The 21,648-nt window shown below is 41.3% G+C and overlaps 2 protein-coding genes across 2 annotated transcripts; both read left to right on the forward strand.

Moving 5' to 3' along the window:
- The first annotated feature begins 1,481 nt into the window (after nt 1-1,481).
- LOC110733457 (UPF0160 protein-like) lies at nt 1,482-5,359 on the forward strand. The gene is made up of 7 exons (XM_021913511.1): nt 1,482-1,856; nt 1,973-2,119; nt 2,240-2,338; nt 3,349-3,540; nt 3,671-3,790; nt 4,559-4,630; nt 4,864-5,359. The coding sequence occupies exons 1-7, from the start codon at nt 1,566-1,568 to the stop codon at nt 5,086-5,088; spliced, it is 1,146 nt and encodes a 381-aa protein (XP_021769203.1). The 5' UTR covers nt 1,482-1,565; the 3' UTR covers nt 5,089-5,359.
- A 1,882-nt stretch (nt 5,360-7,241) lies between these two features.
- LOC110733456 lies at nt 7,242-10,687 on the forward strand. The gene is made up of 2 exons (XM_021913510.1): nt 7,242-8,709; nt 10,030-10,687. The coding sequence occupies exons 1-2, from the start codon at nt 7,825-7,827 to the stop codon at nt 10,435-10,437; spliced, it is 1,293 nt and encodes a 430-aa protein (XP_021769202.1). The 5' UTR covers nt 7,242-7,824; the 3' UTR covers nt 10,438-10,687.
- The last annotated feature ends 10,961 nt before the right edge of the window (nt 10,688-21,648 follow it).

The following is a 21,648-nucleotide window of genomic DNA, read 5'->3' on the forward strand; positions in this document are numbered from 1 at the left end:
GTATTTTACGTTTTTTTGTGAGTTTTCCCTCCTCCGTTGAAATTGCTACATACTATCTTAAGAAATTGAAAATTGATGATTCTCGATCAACAATAGATTTTGAAATTGAATTTTAATATCTAAGTGGATTTCGATCAAAAATTTGCGGCCAATCATCAACCTTGCAATTGAATTGCAGAGCTGCGAACTGGAGAATTACTTGACAAATTCCGAGAAATGCAGGTGCTACGAATTGGAGAATTACTTGGCGAATTGCTCGAACTATTTGGCTAATTGGAGTTCTACAGTATGGGATTTGAGGAAAGGAGTTATGAATTGGGGGGGGGGGGGGGTTTAACGATAGTTAGACTATTAATGACGGTGGTCAACAAAATTACAAAAGACCCTTACTTTACTAAGCGAAATGACGTCTATAACCCTCATATTAACATGTCTCGTTAATATGCCATATTAACGAGTATTTTCTCCTTGTATTACTATAGAAAACACATGAAAAAAACAAAATTTAAACACTTCCTCCGTTTTCTTATACTTGTAACATTTTGACTTTTACACTATTCATGTACTCCACTTTGACTAGCTTTGACGATTTATAGCTAAGAAAAAATATAGTCATGTGGGATCTTGTTAGATTCGTCTCGGTTTATACTATTTTAACATCTAACATTTATAATTTTTACATATTGATAATTAAAGATATAAACGATTGAAATAATGCATCGACAAGCATGAAAAGAGAAGTATTGAAACAGAGAAAGTATATTACAAAGGTTTAATAGTTTATAGGATATTTTAGCATTGTTAATTATGAGATTGGTACTTTACAATTTACGTTGTTCAAGGTTGAGGTGGTAGAGTAGTGACATCGCTCTTCATCGCTAGAGATTAAATCTTTTGAGACTTATTTTAGAGATTTTCCTTATCTGTAAGTAAACCATCCTTTTAATTACGATAGTAATAAAAATTATTCCTTCATACTTTGTATTATTTACAAAACAAATAACATGAGATGATTTCGAAGGTTTCACATCTTTCACTTCTTTTTCACAATGTTGAGTCAAGGTTATCAATCACCACATTCACAAGACTTTTTTTGGGTAGTGTGACAAGCCTCAAAGCAATACGGCCGGTTGTTAGAAGTCAGTAACAAAGCTTGCTCGTGTGCCTTACCAACAACTTAGAAAATACAAAGGTCAATCCCTAATCCCTCGTTTCTTAGACATTCCAAACATTTAAGATTGATACAAGTATGATTATAGAATATACTAACAAAGATTCTACCAAGTGAAATTATAGCTTAGTTCTTAAAGAAAAAATTATCACAATTCCTTGTAATGGATTTTTTCAAAAATAATTAGTCTTCCTCAATTTAGAGAGGTAGATATTGGATAAACAACAGTTTGAACTCGTTCAAAAAATTCTCGGCTAACCCATGATCAATCAAATCGTGCCGTACAAAGTCTGTAATTACTCCGCAATGGAAACCAAAAGGGCATCCTTAGGCTCCTACACAACCTAACTAAACAAAAAACCAAGGAAGGAGCAAAAAGGGCAGAGGAAAGGACATGTTAATGCTCTCAGTAAGCAGAGGAGGGTTTAATACAAGCAGTCGCAAGCTCTTCCCTTTCCTCACCTCTTTCTCTCTCCTCTCTTCTTCTTCCTCCTCTTTCTCTCTCATGGCATTCTCGCCTTCTAGGGTTTCCACCTTCTCAACTGGTTCCCCTATTAACGCCCAGCTCAAGCGCGTTGGCACCCACAATGGCAGCTTCCACTGCGACGAAGCTCTTGGTTGCTTCATGATTCGTCTCTCTGACAAATTCTCTGGTGCTGAAATTGTTCGAACCCGTGATCCTCAGGTGGGTTTGTATTGATTTTTCTTTAAAACCCCTTTTTGGAATTTTGTTTTATTTTGATTTTTAGAAGTTTTTCTTTTTTTTGGGATTTCATTTTAATTGATTTAATTTTTTTGCAGGTTTTGGTGACATTGGATGCAGTTTTGGATGTAGGAGGAGTGTATGATCCAAGTAATGATAGATATGATCATCATCAAAAGGGTTTTGCAGAGGTTTTTGGTCATGGGTTTAATACTAAGCTTAGTAGTGCTGGTCTTGTCTACAAGGTAATTTGTGTATAAGTGATTTAAAGAATTGGAATTTTTTAATTTCATTTTTATTTTGTCTGAATTGGGTTTTTGAAGAAATATAGTTTTGATTTGATGTTTGTAATTATTTAAATGTAGCATTTTGGGATGGAGATAATTGCAAAGGAATTGAGGCTTGATGAAGGGCACCAAGATGTATTTCGGTTGTTTATTGCTGTCTATAGAAACTTTATGGAGGTTTGTACTTTTGCCTTTTTATTAAATTTATAATTTTTACAGGCTTTTTTTGATCAAATGTTGTTGAATTGTTGAAAGAGGAGGATAGGGTGAGGGAGTGGGTGGGTGGGGTGGTTTCTGTCGTAGTTTGCTCAACTTTCTTGTATCTAGTACGTTGTAGTGTTTCACTAGCTTGAAGACTTTGTAATAGTATTTTGATTAATGTATGTTGGACTGAAAGGAAGAGGAGGATTTTTTTTTTTTTTTTTTTTTGGGGGGGGGGGAGAGAAGATTTTAGTTTTCAATCCTTCTATCCTTTGGAAGGATTTATCTTATTCAAGAGGTAAAGAAAATGGAATTTTTAAAAAATCTTTCTCTCTTAATTAACATACAAAAATGGGAAAATTGATGCCTTTGATAAGCTGAGATTGTTAGGTTGGGGTGGCTTAAATGGAGAACGGCCACGAGATCTTTATGTGACCGAAGCATTGAAGGGAAAGTTTTACAGAACGGCCATAAGACCAGTGTTGTTTTATAGTACCGAATGTTGGGTTTCTAAGAAGGTGCATATTTAAAAGATGGAGGTTATGGAAATGCGCATGTTAAGGTGGATGTGCGGGAACATTCTAAGAGATAGGATAAAAAATGAAGTTATTCGCAAGAAAGTAGGTGTGGTAGACAGTACAGACAAACTAAGGGGAAATCGCCTGAGTTGGTTTGGGCATGTAAGACGGAGATCTAAGTGGTACGAAGAGTGGAAGAGCGAGACCATGGAGGGGTTTAATAAGGGAGAGGAAAACCGAAAATGACTTGGTTGTATGGATTTATGAAGGATATGAATTATATGAATTTGCATGAGGGTGAGGCATTGGATCGTAAGGGATAGAATAGGAAGATTTTGGTCCATGACTACACAGAATAATCAGATTTGGTTCATGTAGTCGACCCCACTTATGGGATTAAGGCTTTGATTGATTGATAAGCTTAGATTGTATTGACTCATTTATAAAATATTTTGGTAATTGATGCAGGCTATTGATGCAATTGATAATGGAATTAACCAGTACGACACTGACCAGCCGCCAAGATATGTCAACAACACTCATTTGTCTTCGAGAGTTGGAAAACTGAATTTGGATTGGACAGATCCTGATCAATCATCGGAGAACGAAAACAAAGCCTTTGAGAGAGCAATGAATCTAGCTGGTGGCGAGTTTTTGGATGTGAGATTCTTAAATTGTAATTTACCCTTTTAATGCTTAGTCACTGCTGCTTGCACATTAAGAAATTTTGGAATTTGAGCTGTCACATGTTTCTAGTCTGCTTTGACATTGAACATCTTTTGGCTCTCAGAATCTCCGATCTCTTGCAAAATCATGGTTGCCAGCTCGATCCATTGTTGTGGAGTGTCTGTCAACAAGAAAAGATGTTGACCCTAGCGGAGAGATACTGGTCTTGGATAGATTTTGTCCGGTAAGTAGTCTACAAATCTTTATCTCCATTAACTTTTACTTGCAAATAATCTGAATTTTGTCGTCATGTTGCACCGATTCACAATTATGGTGGTCTGGATCAGCAAATATTACTCATAACTACTTTACCATGATTTATGTACAAAATTTTGTTTATGCTGTTTCCTTTTTCTTTTTTATGTGTGTGGAGGATGTGTTTGAATTTTATCATCTCTGTATATTTAGAAAGTGAGCTTACTTTGAGATTATTCATTTAGATGCAAACCTGATCATTAAGATTTGACCTTATGAACATTTGTTCTTTAATGCTCAAGAAGAACCCTGTGTTGCATAACATGTATGGGAGTTAAAGTCCTTGGAGAGTAGGCTCCACTTCCCGCTTTAAGTGCTCGTCAAATTTAACCCTGACCATTGTGATGAAAGATAATTACTACCATGTATCATGCTTTTTCCTTAAGAATTTTGACTTTTAAGAGCATCTGAAAGGCTGAAATATATGGTGACTTGGAATCAATAATACTAATACAGAGATGGCTTTTCTAAGCATTCGTTCAATTTAAGTTCCTGTTGAATTGAACGGTGGGAATTACTCAACTATATGTGAAACCATCACCGTCAAAAGGAAATTTGTTGGTCTTGATTGGGAGTTGCATGAGTTCATTATAAAGGGCCATAAACTAGAAAAACTCTATAATGAAGCAGACTTATCTTGAGCAGACTTATTACGTAAAACTAGGAATTTCTATCTGATGGTATGTTTACCTTGCAGTGGAAACTCCATCTATTTGAGCTTGAGCAGGAAATGAAGATTGATCCTCCCATCAAATATGTTCTTTACCAGGTATGGCAGAGTTATTATCTTCTTAAGAAAGTTATTAAAAATTGTTCTAGTCTGTCCTTTGACTTGACCACTGAACATTGCATGATAATAATATTGGCATTGGTCTATATGAAACCATCTCTTTAATACATCAAATTCTGTTGATGAAAATTGCTTTTCAAGTGTTAGTCAGGGTGATTTTAAAACAAATTCAGACTTTTTTTTTTTTGGGTAATATCATTACTTTTTGGTAGGAGGACCGAAGCAAACACTGGAGAATCCAGGCAGTGGCAGTAGCCCCTGATAGATTTGAGAGCAGGAAGGCTCTTCCAGAATCATGGAGAGGTTTGAGGGATGATGATTTATCCAAGGGATGTGGCATCCCTGGAGGTGTTTTTGTGCATATGAGCGGTTTTATTGGTGGACATACAACCTATGAGGGTGCTCTTGCCATGGCAAAAGCAGCTTTGAAGTTGTGAGCTTGCAGACGTTTGTTTGCTACTAGATAAGGCAGATAATGATTTGAGAGAGTTAACAAATTTTTACTATTTTAGCTCATGAGACCAATTTTTAAGTCCCCATCATGAGTTTGGGTTTAATTATATACTTGCAGTTTTGAATCTTGATACTGTTCCGAATTATGTGACAAAGGGTAAAACTGTTATACTGTTAGTAGCGAAAAGAACTATTTTTCAAAATTGTCTTCAAAGTTGTTTAGTGCATTGTGTGTGTGTGTGTGTGTTTTTTTTTTAATCTTCAAATTAGAGAGCAATATAGTTTCTTGCTTGATTACTTTTCCAATCTTGTACTTGAAAGTGTTGTTGGATTGATTATTAGGACACTACTCCGTATCATCCAAGGGTGAAGCTTAATGTGTCTGTGACTGTTGTACACGCTTCATGAATTTCGAGTGGAATAGTGGCGGCATGCATGGTTGATTTTGGGCTTTTTTTTTTTTTTTTCGTAGCTGTTGTGAACTATATTGGGTTGTATCTTTTACTTCTGAGGTTTTTTACCCACAACCATCTTGATATGTGGATTGTACCTACATATTGCACAGTATTACAGTAAGTAGTAAAGACTGTCAAAGATTAACCCGATCCAAGAACGACCTGACCAAACTTGAAGTGATCTAATAGACCCAATTTAGAATTCGATCTACATAGATGCAGTGATCTAGCATGTCTCAAATTTTATTCGGCCCAACTTGACTAAAACCGATCACATACCCGATTTTGATAGCACTTTTTGTGACCAATAGAGCACTCAAGGCTCAAGCTATCACAGCCTCAGTATTGGAGTTTTTGCCGCTCCCAGCTCCCTGCCCCCGGGTGTTTGTATGACATTCCTCCGGGTGAACATAGAGGTTAAACAAAACTGTTCTAAGACCATTTCATGAAACATAAGAGATAGCAGAGGACAATGAATGAATCACTGAAAATAAAAAAAGATACAGAGAAACAAATGAATTACTCTGTATGTACCAAGGTTGCAGTGGCAGGTGGGGGTGTTGGCAGCACATGCTTGTCAATGTTCGCATCAGCCAAGCCACAGAAAATTCCCCCGTAACCTAAGGTGCCTAACTCTTGCTTTTCACCATTTTCATTTTTCAATATTACTCTTCCTTGTTCCTACCAAAGTTAAATTTATTTTTGTAACTATTATTAGTTGAATTACTTCCAAATTTTATGAAAAATTTGAATCCACATTTTATTTAATTGAAATTCCCGATTGGGTACAAACTAATACTAGTTCTTCGTATGTAGTCTGATTGTAGAGTGACCTTTTCGAGAAATATATACTTGGTACTCCGTAGTATTTAATTGCTTGTTAACATCTCTAACGATTGTATTCAGCAAAACTTTTATTAAAAAGTCGCTTAATCTTACTCTAATTGTGTCTTTAACAAGTACTTATGGCAAATAGTTTGGTATAGTTGTTGGCATAACCCTACTCTAATTGCAAATTTGTGGGTGTCAAATGTGCTGGTACAGTGATACACATCATACACGACCCTTCTTTTCCTCCATTTCCTGAAACACTGTGTTCTGTTTCCCATATTACTATATTAGTATACTAATCAATTAATAATGCTTATTCTGTTATACATATAAGAAGTACAGTACTTATTTATTTATTTATTTATTTATTTATTTGTTATTTATTAAATAAAGAATTAACCCACAAAAGTGATTTCGTTGTTCGCAAAATCTCAGTTAAAGTAGTTGCATGCTATTCCTTTAGGCTTTATTGAACTCCTAAACACTTTTTATTGAATAACCTTTTGTGTGAAGAATGTATGTTTTTATGTATGGGTTAATTTCTGAAAGGATTAGTTATATTTTTATAATGTAATTTTATGTCATAGTATTTGATTTCCAAGTGACACTGACACGAGTGACACCTACCAATCTTTAAGCAGAAATTTCACAAAAAACTAATTCTATACGCTAAGCCTATAATAATACATCCACTCCATAAGTATGAACATAATACTTCTCATTTCTTATCTAATATCTCATGCAAATCACGCATTTAAGTAAAACAAGTCAACAACTCAACAAGCTAAGGTTATTTTAGTTTATCAACAACACTTGATTTGACTCTGTTATTAATCAAAATTTCTTTAATTTATAAGAATACAAAGATTATTACAAGTAGTGTTAATTAAGTAGGTCTTTTCTAGCTATCACATTAGTTTCAACAAGTGTGTTAAAAATAATTAAAGTTTCGACTCACTTGGTAAGGTTTTTAGGTTTGAGATTCAAATCTTGCCAAGTTAGGATGTTTGGGAGTAATGAATTCCTACGCTTCTAATATTAAATACTGAATCAAAAAATTATATAAGTATTAAGAGATTTAAGGTCTGCTTACCAATTTAAAAAGTTCAACATGCGTGTTGATATATAGTAGTAACCAAATACATTGACTATCATTGTATGTTGGGTGTGCATGCATAGTTAATTATAATTATCATCTCAAATGACATACATTCATTGCATTATCTATAATCCTTTGATTAATTATTTTATGATTAGATAGGTATTTTATTTTATTTTATTAAATGCAATGTATTCCACGTAAGTAATAAGTACAACTAGTATAAACACCCTAATTTGAGTTGAATACTTTGATACCATTCTTTTCTACCTCTATAACAAAGAAAAACATCCTCCATATTATTGTACGTTATTATCATTCATCATCAATCAAAAATGGCAAGCTCATCTTCTACTCAACAAAACCCACGTCATCATCTCCTCAACCACCTTTACGGCGGCCCCACACCCACTTCAGCTCCACCACCAACACCCTCAACCCAACCACCTTCTCTCTCCTCCACGTCATCAGACTCCGCCGCAGCTGACACCCTCTCCCGCCTTCTCCACCGCCTCCCTCCTAACCTCTCTCTCCCCACTCGTCTCTCTCCACGTGGCGCTGCCAAGTCATCTTCATCAGAATCATCACCTCAACAACAACAACCTCTCCCTACACTTTCTCTCTCCTCCACATCGTTTAGTAGTCGTAGTTCGTTTGAACTCGGCTACTTCCAGCTCACCCACGACTCCATCACCCCTCAACTTGCGGAGTCCGCTGAGTCGGACTCCCGCTCACTCTTCGAGCTACCACTCGATGTTAAACTTAGCTCCGTCCCTACTGACTGGCCTCTCGGCTTCAACAACGACGATGACGACGATGATCATAAAACGGGGTCGTTTTGCTTGGATGCTGAGTGTTCTACTACTAATACTGAGTTGAGTTTAGGAAGTTTGAGAGAGCTGACTATTGAGTTGGAGAAGGTTGGGTTGGAGGTGGTGGAGAAGGTAGCGAGTGCAGTTGGGCTTGAGAACCCGTTTAGAGATGGTGAGGAGGTTGGCCAAAAGCCCAAGCCCAATCCCAGGCCCAAGCAATACAGTACGTTGATGTGGGTATCATCAACAAGATCGGACGGTGAGAAAGGGAGGGAGGTATACCCGTATGTGGTGGGGTTGCTGTACCAGATAAGAGCAAGGAAGTTGGATTTGTTGTCGGATTCTGGTTCGGTCATTGTGGAGCCGATGGTTGGCTCTGTATTGGTTACACTTGGTGACATTGCTCAGGTATGTACATACGTCACAATATCTTATTTATTTAATTATTATAATTGTTAATTAATTAATGTGTGTCGTTTTCATTTATATTCAACTATTGTTCTAATTCACTTTTGCCAACTATGAATCCATGATTTTTATTGGTTATAATTACAAGTATAATACGAAGTAATATGTTTATGACTTGCAATTTTATTATGAGTGATTGAAATAGTGGAATACAGATTATCTCAGGCGTTATTGTTGTAGTTGTTGTTAATTACATTAATCCGTACTCGTATTTGTTAATAAGGACAAGGCAGTAACGTTTAAGAGCCAACTATAAGTATTTACTAAAACTATGATATATATACTTGTATTAATGAATATGTATGACAAAATCATGTGTCAATCGATATTATTAAGGTTTGATTCGTAATTTTGATGTACCAATTTGTTTATTTTAACTGGCTACATATATGCATAGGGTCGTAATGTCATATAAATCATTTTTCTCATGTCAATGTCTGGTCACAAATTTGCAGTACATTGTGTATGTTCACGACTTTCAGACTAGTAGTAGTGACAATTCATAAAAGAAAACACACTTGTAGTACTAGCAAGTACTTGGAGATCAGATCAATCGGGTTTCATTACTATGGATATTGACATAAGAACGAGTTTTGAAGTTTAGAACTAGTGTAATTTTTGGTAATGATTCCATTCTAAGCTACGCTATTGATTAGCCATAAAATCATGAGCTCTAAATTGGCCTTGTGTGAATGTTATATGGCGGGGGAGTATGAATAATAGGATACCTGAGGTATGAGAGCAAGTCCTAATGGTATATTATTATGCATGCAAGTGATAGATAATTTCATATATACATACATTTTTTTTTTGGCAAAATTTCAACACTCTTAACTATAGCTTGAGTGCACTCAACACCCTGCACTTTGCTTAGTAGCCAAAATGACCCCTGAAATCTTTATAGTCATTTTTCGGCATGCAAATCGAAAAATAAAATTTTGATTCACCGACTTCGATGAGAATGGTGGCCGAAAAACTCACTAAAGGTGCGCTTTGCACCCAACTGATTAGTTTTTGTAGTGTTTTGGCTATAAGTACAGGGTGCTTGGTGCATCCAAGTCATAGTTCGGAGTGTTGAGCCAATTTTGGCTTTTTTTTTTTGGATATATACTTAAGCTCCTTCCTTTTTATTTGAATGCATTGGAGAAATTTCTATGTAATTATTAGTCAAGTAATAAGTCAGGCTACCACAAAAAAATATCTAGATATAGTTATATGCAAGTGTTGAATGAAGCAACCTAATATTGATAGAATTGACAGGTTTGGAGCAATGGAAAGCTAAAGAAAGTGAGAGGAAGACCGGCTCCGGTTTTGGATGATGCAAACTCAAGCTTACCCTGCATATCAATGACAGTGCTACTCACCCTTCCTCTTGAGAGCACTGTCTCACCCTTTTTGAACATCCTTAACAAGTCCATGGACCACAACAACCGCGAAAAGGAAACATTTGAACCACAATATCAAGATAATAAGGAAGGTGACAACAATGATAATGATCTTCAAAGCATTGAGCCTAGTATTGTTAGTACCAATGATGGTAATATCGATGATGGTAAAGAGGATAAGAGGGTTTTTAACTCGTTTTCTTTCGAGGATTATGCTTGGAGAGTTTACCATGAACGACTTCACTTTAAGGATCCTCTTGATAGATATCGCGTTATTGATTGATTCAACCTACATTGTTGGATTTGTCTTGCAATTTTTTTTAATTAGACTATTCGGATTGTTTTGTTCTTTTGATGGAAATAGGTATGGTACTAGAGGAAGGTATTCAACTATTTTTATTTGGGGAAATTGGTTGTTTGATGATTCTATATGGTACTACTTGTACCAATATGAGATGAGTTTGAATTTTAAGCATTTATAAGCTGTTTTTTTTTGGTGATATAACCAACTAGCAGATCATATTGTATTGATATTAGCTATTGTGTAATTCACTAATTTGTGTTTATATATGTTTGTTTGATCAATTTGGTGGCAATTGGTCACTCAGAAAAAAGCTTCTAAAATGCTACAGAGTAAATGTTTATATTGTTTCTTAATTTATGGAGTATATATATATATGTAGTTACAAACTACTGCGTGTACATTACTAACAAATACCTTTTTTTTTTTTTTTTTTTTTTTTTTTTTGTGAGAATAATTCCTACTTAAAAACACTTGTTGTCAAAAGCATTGTCGCCAAACTTTTCTAAAGGAAAAACATGTCTGAATCTATGAAACTGAGTAATTCTAGTGATATAAGAAAAAATAAGTTACAACTATGAAATGGTTAGTGTTTAGGGTAATTCTACCCTGCCACGTGGCCCAATCAGAATGTGACACGTGTCAGCCCCAGATTGGTTTAAAATGGACCAATCTCTGCTCGACACGTGACACTCCAGAAAATAAGGGAAAAAAGGGCGGCCTTTAGGCCCAAATCCCGAGAAAGCCGCAAAGCGGCGCAACCCACCACTGATTAGGGTACAGTGACCTAATCAGGGGCTCAAATCCCAAAGACCCTATAAATAGGGAGATGACCCTCTTTTTGGGGGCACGTTTTTCACCATTTATTACACATTTTACTCTTTGATAGAGACATCCTGAGCTAGGAATCCGAGCGGATCCCCACCTAAATTTACGCACCTTTTTCTCCCTTCAAGTTTCTAACTTGTGCGTCGGAGGCGGAGCACCACCCAACTGGTGTCTCCGTTTGTTTTGCAGGTACAACTCACCCAGGATCAGTCTTCGTGTTGTAACTCTCCCGAGGGACAAAAACACCCAAAACATTTGGCGCCGTCTGTGGAGAGAGTACCTCGAAGATGGTTCAAGAGTCTGTACCACCCCCTAACCGTCTGGGCGAAGACCCAGAAGTCTTTACAGACCATGAGGAGGATGAGGATCCTCAGGTCGAAACCTCTACAGCCGAGGACGGCTCTCTCAGAGTCAAGCGCATCCGGCCCAGAGAGACTCTGGAGCGGGGCGCCTCCCAGGCAGGTTCGAGCAGACCTACTGGCAGCCAGAAGGGGCAACCCAAACGGCAGCTGGATCGGCCCCTGTCACCCGAGACGAACTCATGAGGTTCATGACGAGTTTCAAGGGTGAAATTACAAAGCTGATCACCAAAAGCCAGGCTGGCCCAAGTAAAGGTCAGTCGGCGAAGAAGACTCCTCCAGAGAAGGGGAAGTCAGTCAGAAATCGGCAGCCCACTCCTCACCCAAAGGAGAAGGCAGCCGGGACCATCGATTGGTCGAAAATTCTCCTTCATGGGGGGAACACCAATAACCCTCGCCGACCTCATCAGCCGGTGAGAAGTAAAAAATCAACTCTCGATGCCCGAGAGATCATCAACCGGAAGAGAAATCAATGGCTGTCTGAGTCGGCTTCAACGTCGAACTTTCCAGACAGCTTCAACAATATTTCTGCAGGGAGTGCACCCTCCTTGCATGAGAGTCAGACAGGCGGTAATACCGTCCATTCTGGCCCCCATATGATTGGAAATGTACCGTATGTGCCTACTCAGGCTTACAGACAGTATCCTCCTCACTTCATGCAGCCGACCTTCTTTGGGGGTCAGGCGGCATATCCAAATGTCCAGCCATTGGACTGGGAGCTTCGTCTGCTGCGCCAGGGTGAACAACCTTCTGCGTTCACTCGGGAGATAACCGAGGCGACACAGCCGACCAAGGTTAAGAATGTGTTGGTTGGTACCTATGATGGTACCACCAATCCGGAAGATCACCTCATGGCTTACACCAACCTCATGTATCTGCAGGGTTTGGATGATGCCAGTTGGTGTCGATGCTTCCCGACTACATTGAAGGGCATTGCCCAACAATGGTTTGGAAATCTTCCAGCCGGGTCCATAGATAGCTTCAGGAAGCTTGCCTTCCTGTTTGCTTCCAACTTCTCAATGAACATCCCTGCTAAGAAAACAAGCCTTGATTTGAGCACTGTTAAGCAGGGAGAGAGAGAAGGGTTGCGCTCATATGTCAGGCGGTTCAACCTGATCAGAATTCAGATTCAGGGGCTGTCTGATGAGGTAGCCTTTACAGACTTTTTTAAAGGTCTGAGAGACGGGTCGAACTTTAAGTTCGACCTAGTCAGAAAAGGGGCTTTCACCCTACAGGCGGCCCTGAGGGAGGCGGAAAACTACATTCAAGCTACCGACCTCTGCTCGCCTGGTAGCCAGTCGGACTCCAAGAAGTCTGACAAACAGAAAGACAGCCGGTCAGCTCAGCCGGCTAAAAACAAAGAAGAGAGCAAGAAAAGAAAAGAAGTCTGGGCGGTTACTGACTTTGACCAGTCGTCCCAGAAGAAAAAGAAAGAATTTAAACTGTACGTCCCCAAGTACGAGTTTAATAAAGACTACAACTCCATCTTCATGGAGGTAAAGGACCGGCTGTCCATTGAGAAGCCGAATCCTATGAAGAGTTCTGTTCAGACACGGAACAAGAATAAATTCTGTCAGTTCCATGAGGAGGTCGGCCATGACACCAACGACTGCTTCAGTCTTCAGCGTACGTTGGACCGTCTGGCTGACAAAGGGCTGTTGAAGTCCTACATTTCTAAGTCCCCAGCCGGGGAAAAAAAGAAAAACAAGGGTCAGTCCTCCAAGACTACCCCCCAGCCTGCTAGTAGCTCGGATACCGATAAGGAGCCGGTCTACACTTTAGCAGGCGGGTTCTCATGTGGTGGCCCTACCATCCGGGGCACCAAGAGCCATCTTCGAAAGATGGACAAAGATGATGATGAACAGGCGGAAGCCAGCTCCTCCTTCCCAGACGTCTTGATCACTGAGAAGGATAGGGGCAGCGTTTGCCGCCCGCATGATGACCCGGTGGTCATTGAATGTAAGGTTGCCAATCAGCTGGTTGGACAGATCCTTATAAACACCGGCAGCTCATCAAACATCATCAGTCTCCGGTGCCTGCAAAAGCTGAAATACAACGTCAGCAGCATGCATCCGGTCACCCACCCCTTGGTTGGTTTTGGGGGTGGGATGGTCTACCCAGCCGGGAGAATTGACTTACCCATCCGGCTGGGAGAGAAAGGCCAGGGACGACATATTGTCGTCAGATTCTTGGTCGTTGAGGAGTTGACCGCCTATAACATCATTCTTGGCAGGCCAACCCTCAACGTAGCCAAGGCAGTAATCATCCCTTTCCTCATGCTCATCAAGTATGAGAGGGATGACGGCTCTGTTGGTTCCTTGAATGGGGATCAGAAGACGGCCCGAGAATGTTATCTCTCAGCCGTCCGAGATACCGTGGCCCCAGGCGGTCAGGAACCAATAGACCTTGACAACGTCAAGGATGCCGACCCAGCTCCTGCCCCATCAGCAGCCGGAAAGAAAAGAAAGGTTCCTCTGCTGGTGGAGGTGAAAAAAGAGAAAAAATAGCAATCACTGGCCGGTGAACGGTCAGATGAGCTCCGTCCCCAACCGGCTGGCGAAAGCATTGATCTCGTACTGGACGACAGCCGTCCAGAACGCACTGTTAAGGTTGGGACGGTTGCTCATGCTACCTTGGGTGCAAGCTTGCACCTTCTGCTGAAAGAATTCAAAGACATTTTTGCCTTTGAAGTGGAAGAGATGTCAGGCGTCAGCCCGGATCTTGTTGTCCACAAACTCGCCGTGGACCCCAAAAAGAAGCTCATCCGGCAAAAGAAAAGAAACCACGGTGAGGAAAGAAGTCAGGCGGCAGCTGCCGAAGTCAAAAAGCTGCTAGACGCCAGGTTCATTCGGCCTTGTAAATTCCCCGACTGGGTGGCCAATGTGGTCCTTGTGAAGAAACCGAATGGGACCTGGTGCATGTGTGTTGATTACACAGACCTCAACAAGGCGTGTCCAAAGGACAGTTATCCGCTTCCAAAGATCGACAGTCTGGTCGATTCTACAGCCGGTCACGCCTTGATGAGCTTTATGGATGCCTACTCCGGCTTCCATCAGATACCCCTGTGGAAGAAAGATCAAGAGAAGACGACATTTGTCACTGATCAGGGGCTATTCTGTTATACTGTGATGCCGTTTGGCTTGAAAAATGCGCCTGCCACTTTCCAACGGATGATTAATACGGTCTTCATTAATCAGATTGGGAGGAATGTGGAGGCGTACATTGATGACATGATAGTCAAATCCAAGCTACAGACGGATCACCTTGCTGATCTCCGAGAAACATTCACATCAGGCGGCATAAGGTTATGTTAAATCCTAAGAAATGCGTCTTTGGTGTTGAGTCTGGGAAGTTTCTCGGATTCCTGATTGATCAAAGGGGGATAGAGGCTAACCCCGAAAAGATACAGGCGGTGATTGACATGAAGTCACCCCGCTCTGTTAAGGAAGTTCAGAGACTCACCGGTTGTCTGGCCGCCCTGGGGAGGTTCCTCAACCGGTCAGGTGACAAATGTCTCTACTTCTTCCAAGCAATCAGGAAGAAGACCAGATTTGAATGGGGGGATGATGCTGAGGCGGCGTTCCAGAGGTTGAAAGAGCATTTACATTCTCTGCCTAGATTGGTCAGTCCTTTGCCTAGGGAGACGTTGTACATGTATTTAGCCGTCTCAGACCATGCCCTCAGTGCCGTTCTCCTTGCTGAGCGAGACGGCGTGTAGCTCCCGGTTTACTTCATTAGCCATGTTCTTAAAAATGCTGAACTCCGGTACCCAATGGTTGAAAAATTTGGCCTCGCTTTGTATATGGCATTCAAAAAATTGAAGCCTTACTTTTTGGCACATCCGGTGGTGATTTGCACGGACCAGCCACTCAAGCGGCCAATGTCTACCTTGGACTCATCCGGGAGAATGTTGAAATGGGCTATTGAAATGCAGAGCCTTGAAATCACTTACGAACCAAGAAAGGCAGTGAAAGGTCAGGCGTTTGCCGACTTCATTGTGGAAATGACTTGTCCGGTGGCTCCGGATAATCTTGATCAGGTTTGGAAAGTGTACGTAAACGAGAGCTCTACAAAGAACGGCTGTGGATTACTTCACAAAGTGGGTTGAGGCTGAGGCGGTTAAAAACATCAAGACCTCAGACGTAATTTCCTTCATCTGGAAGAACATTATCACCCGGTACGGGGTACCCATGTCTATGGTTTTTGATAATGGTCCTCAGTTTGAGACGCCTCAACTAAAAACTTGGTTGGGAGATCAGGGGATCTCAAGCTATTTCGCATCTGTTGGCCGGCCCCAAGCAAACGGCCAAGTTGAAGCTTTCAACAAACTCATCTCAGACGACATTAAAAAGAAAATAAAAAGAGCTGGTGGCTTATGGGCAGAAGAATTAATCCATGTCCTGTGGGCCATCCGGACAACAGCGAAAGGGGCAACCGGTGAAACCCCATTTCTCATGGTTTACGGTGCTGAAGCCATCTTGCCCATCGAACATTACGAGCCGACTCTCAGAGTCATGCTGTATGATGAAGAGGCAAACTGGGAAGCAATGCGCTTAGCATTGGATTCACTCCCAGAACGCAGGGGCAATGCCGCCTTGCGTCATGAGATTTACCGTCTGAGAATGACGAGAGCCTACAACAAAAAAGTACACAAGCGTCCCTTGAAAGTTGACGACTTAGTGTTACGAAAAATGGAGGCAACCGGTAGGGCCAATGAGCTGGGAAAGCTAACCCCAAATTGGGAAGGCCCCTACCGTATCTATGAAGAAGTAAGAGACGGCACCTACCGCCTGGAAACTCCAGACGGCAGGCGCTGCCTAGAACTTGGAATGTAGACAATCTAAAAAAGTACTACTTCTGAGAATGTAAACTTTTTGTAAACAGTGAGTCAGTTAATGAAGATTCAGACTTTGTTTGAAAAATTATCGTTTGATTATCCATCCGGGTAATATCCAGGCGGATTCCTCATTTACCTAACTAAGTTCGATACTTAGTGAAGGTTTCATTTGTTAGTCCGCCTGGGTAATACTCGGATCTCTTGTTTTTTAAGTTTGATACTTTGTTTATTCAACTGCTTGACTATCCGCCTGGGTAATACTCAGACGGATTCTCCATTTATCTAACTAAGTTTGATACTTAGTATGATCAAATATTTGTCTGTCCGTCTGGATATTACCCAGACAAACTCGTATGCTTAAAAAATTAAGTTCGATACTTAGTGTAAATTCAACACTGATTAAGAAACTAAGCACAAAAACGTTTAGTGGCTACACAACCGGTCTCAAACAGGACCAGAGGCTAAAATGGTCGGATGGTTGCTATTTTTATAAAATCGCCTGTCCCAACATGGACAAAGGCGTCCGGCGACACCCCTCCGGGTGCAATAGTCGCAGAGAACAGATTCTGTCGGTTCTACGTATCCATGCAGACGGCAAAAATTGAACAACCAAATTGGTCAACTCATAGCCGTCTGACTAAAATAACCTACGAAGAACGAATAAGTCCCTAAATACCGGATGCCCATAGGCATTAGTCGGTAACCGGCTGAAGTTCTCACTTAGGTTATTTATTTTAAAATTGCACCTCACCCCAATTGGGGCAAGAGTTCAATGGCTATGAAATCTCTACCAAGACGGGCATAAGCCGTCTATGTAGTGACTGAAACGCCTGTTGGTGTACGGCTGTGCACTTGGTTTGGGGCAATCACTACTGTGATTGATTGACTTACAAACATATCATGCTCTTTGCAGCATCAGACGTTTTCAAGTCAATCAACCAGCTCCAATTGAAACCAATCACACAGCCGTCCAGGGGCATGGACAGCCGGACTACTGATTAGTTAGGCAAGAAATCGCCGCATGCTTTTGATAAGTTAGGCAAAAATTAAAATTTGCAAAAAACAAAAATTCAAATGCTAAATGATCAAAACCGACTTAGTCGGTGCAATTCATAAAAGTCCATCCAACCAAACGGTTGTAATGGATCAAATGTTAACCGGACCCCGTCAAGGAGAAAGAAATTGTTAATTAACCCGGCTCCATAGCCGGTAAAAACACAAATACTCGGCACGCAGGCCGGAAAAAGCAAGTTTTGGCATACAGCCGCTGAATAAAAATTAAAAAAGCAAAGACTGGCATACTGCCGCTGAGGGGTCACTTCTGGCCTGCAGACGGAGCCTCCTGGTTCTCCCCCTTCTCCTCATCATCTGAGGGAATTTGATGCGCTTCGTTGGGACCAGGAAGCTCAGGCGCGGTTGGCTCATTGTTGCTGAGCCAGGCTTCAAAGGAGGCAGGCTCTGGCTCACCTTGCTCTCTCAAGTACACCACGTACTCGGCATAGCTGTGTGCCATTGCCCAGATGCTATAATCAACGTCTGGGTACAAGGCAGCCCAAGCAATTTTCATACGGGCGTCGTTGTCAGCATCACTCTCAGCAACAAGGCGGTTTTGCTCCGCCTCCAGGGTTGCTGCAAAGTTTTTCTGAGCTTGAGCAGCATCCTTCTCCAGCCTCTCAACCTTGGATTTCAGTTTGCCAAGGTCCGCCTGGGTCTTCTTGAGCGCCTTTTCAGCCTGTTTGGCGCTCTCGTCTGCTTTCTTCTAAGCCTCTTCCGCTCCCTTCTTGGCCGTCTCAGCATCCGTTACCCGCTGGTCGGCCGCCTTCAGATCTAGCTCCAGCTGCTGGATTTTAGACGCCTGTGTCATAATTATTGCTTTAGTTTCAAGTTCATTTACGATAGTTGAGTGTAAAGCAATATTATCAGCGTCTATGGTGGACTTCTTGACCCTTTTTACCTCTTCCCGTTTGCGGGAATAAGGACGTTTGTGCCCGTCCACCCGCAGCATGGCCTGCAAAAAGTAGGCGGTATAAGAATTACAGGCGGGATAACTACTTGGAAAAAATAACATTGAATTGACAAGTTTCTTACCTCAGCCAGAAGGGATAGAATGCGTTCAAGATTGAACGTCTCTATCCCAGGGATATTGTCCTTATCCCTCTTCCGGACGGTATCCAGCATGGCCTTGGTGTGCATCTGGACGTCTGGCCAGCGGGGAGATTGATCTGCACCACAATCAACATGTGATGAGTGCGAAACTAAGGCAGCACCTATCTGTTGGCGACCGTCTGAGGATGACGTCTGTTTGGAGTGGGATTTCACCCGTAAAGGCCACCCCAGCTCAAGCGGGGATTCAAAAGGGTTCTTATCTTCAGAGCCGGCCAAGCGGGAACCGCTTGCAGGCGTGGTGAATCCCGCGGCTGCTGATAAAGGGTTGTTGAGATCAAGGCATACGCTGCCGCCTACCTTCTCGAGTCGCCCCGCTATCCGCATCGTCTTAGCCCCAACTGAGGCGCCAGGAGTTGACGCAGAGGCGGACTTTTTTATTTTATTGAGAACGGCTGGGGCCTCCTCTCTAGCCCGTTTGAGATTCTTCTCAAACTATTTCCCAACTTCTCCCTCCTGTGAAAATACATAAGTAAAGGTTAGTATCTGGGCAAGAAAGTTTATAAAATAAACTTAAGAAAGGGTCAGGCGCTCAATACCTTGGCCCTGAGCTCGGCCGCAGCTTTCTCCGCAAGATCTTTGCGGATGGTCGCCGAAGACCGCTTGGGAGTTTTCTCCGACTGCAACATGTTTAGCGCTTCTTCTGCAAAAAAGAAAGAAATTGATCAGAATCATAAATCAATTCCGATAGAAAAATACTACAGACGGTGTAAACCTGATAACTTGTCATTTGGCATGATTTTAGGGTACTTTTGAACCTTGTTTTCGTTATTAATCGACATCAAAGTTCATTTTTTATCCTATTTTTATGCAAATTTTGTACCATCCATGCTTCACCGGTTGTTTGTATATTTGATGTAATGTAGCTATTTTTAGCACTATGGACATGATCAAGCATGAGTGAGCAAGGATAAGGGCAAGCTTGGTTGATAGAGCCATGGAGAAAGAAGGAGGAATGCCTTAAAGGGAAATGAAAAGCTTTTGGAGAACCTTGAAAGGTCGTTTGCGTAAGCGTCAACTTCAACCAACCATAACTTTTGATCTTATCAACCTTTTGAAGCCATTCAAATTGGAGATTAAAGTTCGTCTCAAGAGCTTTCCAACGACTGGTCACAAGTCCATTTCCGACAAGAAACGTAGAAGTTACAGCTTCCCAAAGTTAAGAAGTCTAGGCAGGGCATCCTGCACGGACGTGCAAGATGATAGCACGTCCGTGCAAGTCTGCACGTCCGTGCCAAAAGCTCCACGTCCGTGCAGACCTTGGCAGAATCTTCTGCCTCCATTTTGGCCCTCCTGCACGTCCGTGCCAAACTTGGCACGACCGTGCTTAGCCTTGCACGTCCGTGCCAAATCTGGCACGTCCGTGCAGACCTGCAGTCGAACTCCTTCCTTGTTTTCTCCGTCCTTTTTATTTGGGGGTCATATAAATACCCCTTTAGAGCTCATTTGTACGGGGATGCAGTTTTTTAGAGCTTTCCTCTTAGTTTGTAGTCTTAGAACATTAAATTCTCAAATCACTAGTTAGTTCTCAATTATTAGCTTGGAAACATTCAAATTCAATCATTGTGGAAGACAAAATCCACCATTGTTGCTCACTTTGAAGCTTCATAGTAACCATTTCTTACTCATCTTTTCTACTTCTCTTTACTTTGTTGTTAATTATTTGCTAGTTCTTGCATGTTTTGGATTGTTAATTAGCTTAATCCTTAGTTTGAACTTGTTCATGAATTGCTTGAAATCTTTAATTGCTTTAACCCCCATGGATTGTGAGTAGTATAAATTCTAGGGTTTGGGCAAAACCCTCAATGTAGTCACTAATTACTTGTTGCATGTGCTAATTTGGTTGTTGTGGGATGTTAATTAGTTGAGCTTAAGTGGTTTAATTGCTTAGTTCTTGTATATGGCCATTGCTAGAACTATTTATCCAAGCTTTCTCAACGAAGGATCGAGAGATGAACTTGAGTTAGCTCCCTTATGCTTGATTGACCCGAAATGCCATGAGAATAGGGATTACCGGTCAAGGGAATGTTTATGTCATCGTGATTATGCTTTAACACTTGTTTTATGCTATGTAACCACGAGAGTAGGTTGTATTCATGATTCAAGTAATCCCTCTAGCTTGAGAGAGTAGTTGGGTGCTTTAGATGACTTCCCCTAATTTATCCCATTAATTTACCTTGATTGTTGCATGCTAATTGTGATTTGTGATGAAATTGAGTGGTATAACCCAAGCCCTAGATTCCTCTTAATATTGTTAATCTCCTCTTAGCTTTAGTTGAGTTGATTTAGAAGAAGTTACTCAAAACCAACCCAATTTAGAATTCATTTAGCTTATTTAAACGGTAGTACTCGGTGGTTGATTCAACGCCTCTCTTGGGTTCGACCCTTTCTTACCCTTACTATTGTTAGTGAGACCAAGATAGGAATCATTATCTTTGGTAGGCTCGACGACGGCCTATCAAAACCCAGGCGCATACGTTTATTAAACATGTGCCCTAGCCCGCAGGCGGCTAGGAAACATTCATCCCTGAACCAGGCGCTCTTGGGAATCCAATTCTTAGGGACTTTTATTGTTTCCCCGGTTGACAGAGTTGCGTCTGTGAGGCCGAAAAAGTCTGCCTTGATTATTTTGTCAAAGTCTTCCTCTGGGATCCGGGGAAGAGCGCACTTCCTACCCAACAAGTCGGGCTTCTTATTGTACAGACGGAATTCATAATTTTCCCGTCTGGTTGGGGCAGACATCAGGTAGAACCTGTGCTTCCAGCCATCGAACTTGGAGACCTTGTCCAAGGTCATCATGTATTGCGGTTGTGTGGTTAGAGTATACCACGCCCTCCAGCCGCCTGGGTTTCTGCTGAGATAATGCATGCTTGCAAAGGCCTCCCAGCCGGGGTTAATCCCTTGGAACTCGCAGGCGACAACATACCCCAGAATGTTGGTCCAGGAGTTGGGGGTAAGTTGCCAGACCCCAAGGCCGTAGCCTCTCAAAATTGCCTTCACCTCCTG

Source organism: Chenopodium quinoa, unplaced genomic scaffold (assembly GCF_001683475.1).
Source record: "Chenopodium quinoa cultivar QQ74 unplaced genomic scaffold, ASM168347v1, whole genome shotgun sequence".
NCBI classification, from domain to species: domain Eukaryota; kingdom Viridiplantae; phylum Streptophyta; class Magnoliopsida; order Caryophyllales; family Amaranthaceae; genus Chenopodium; species Chenopodium quinoa.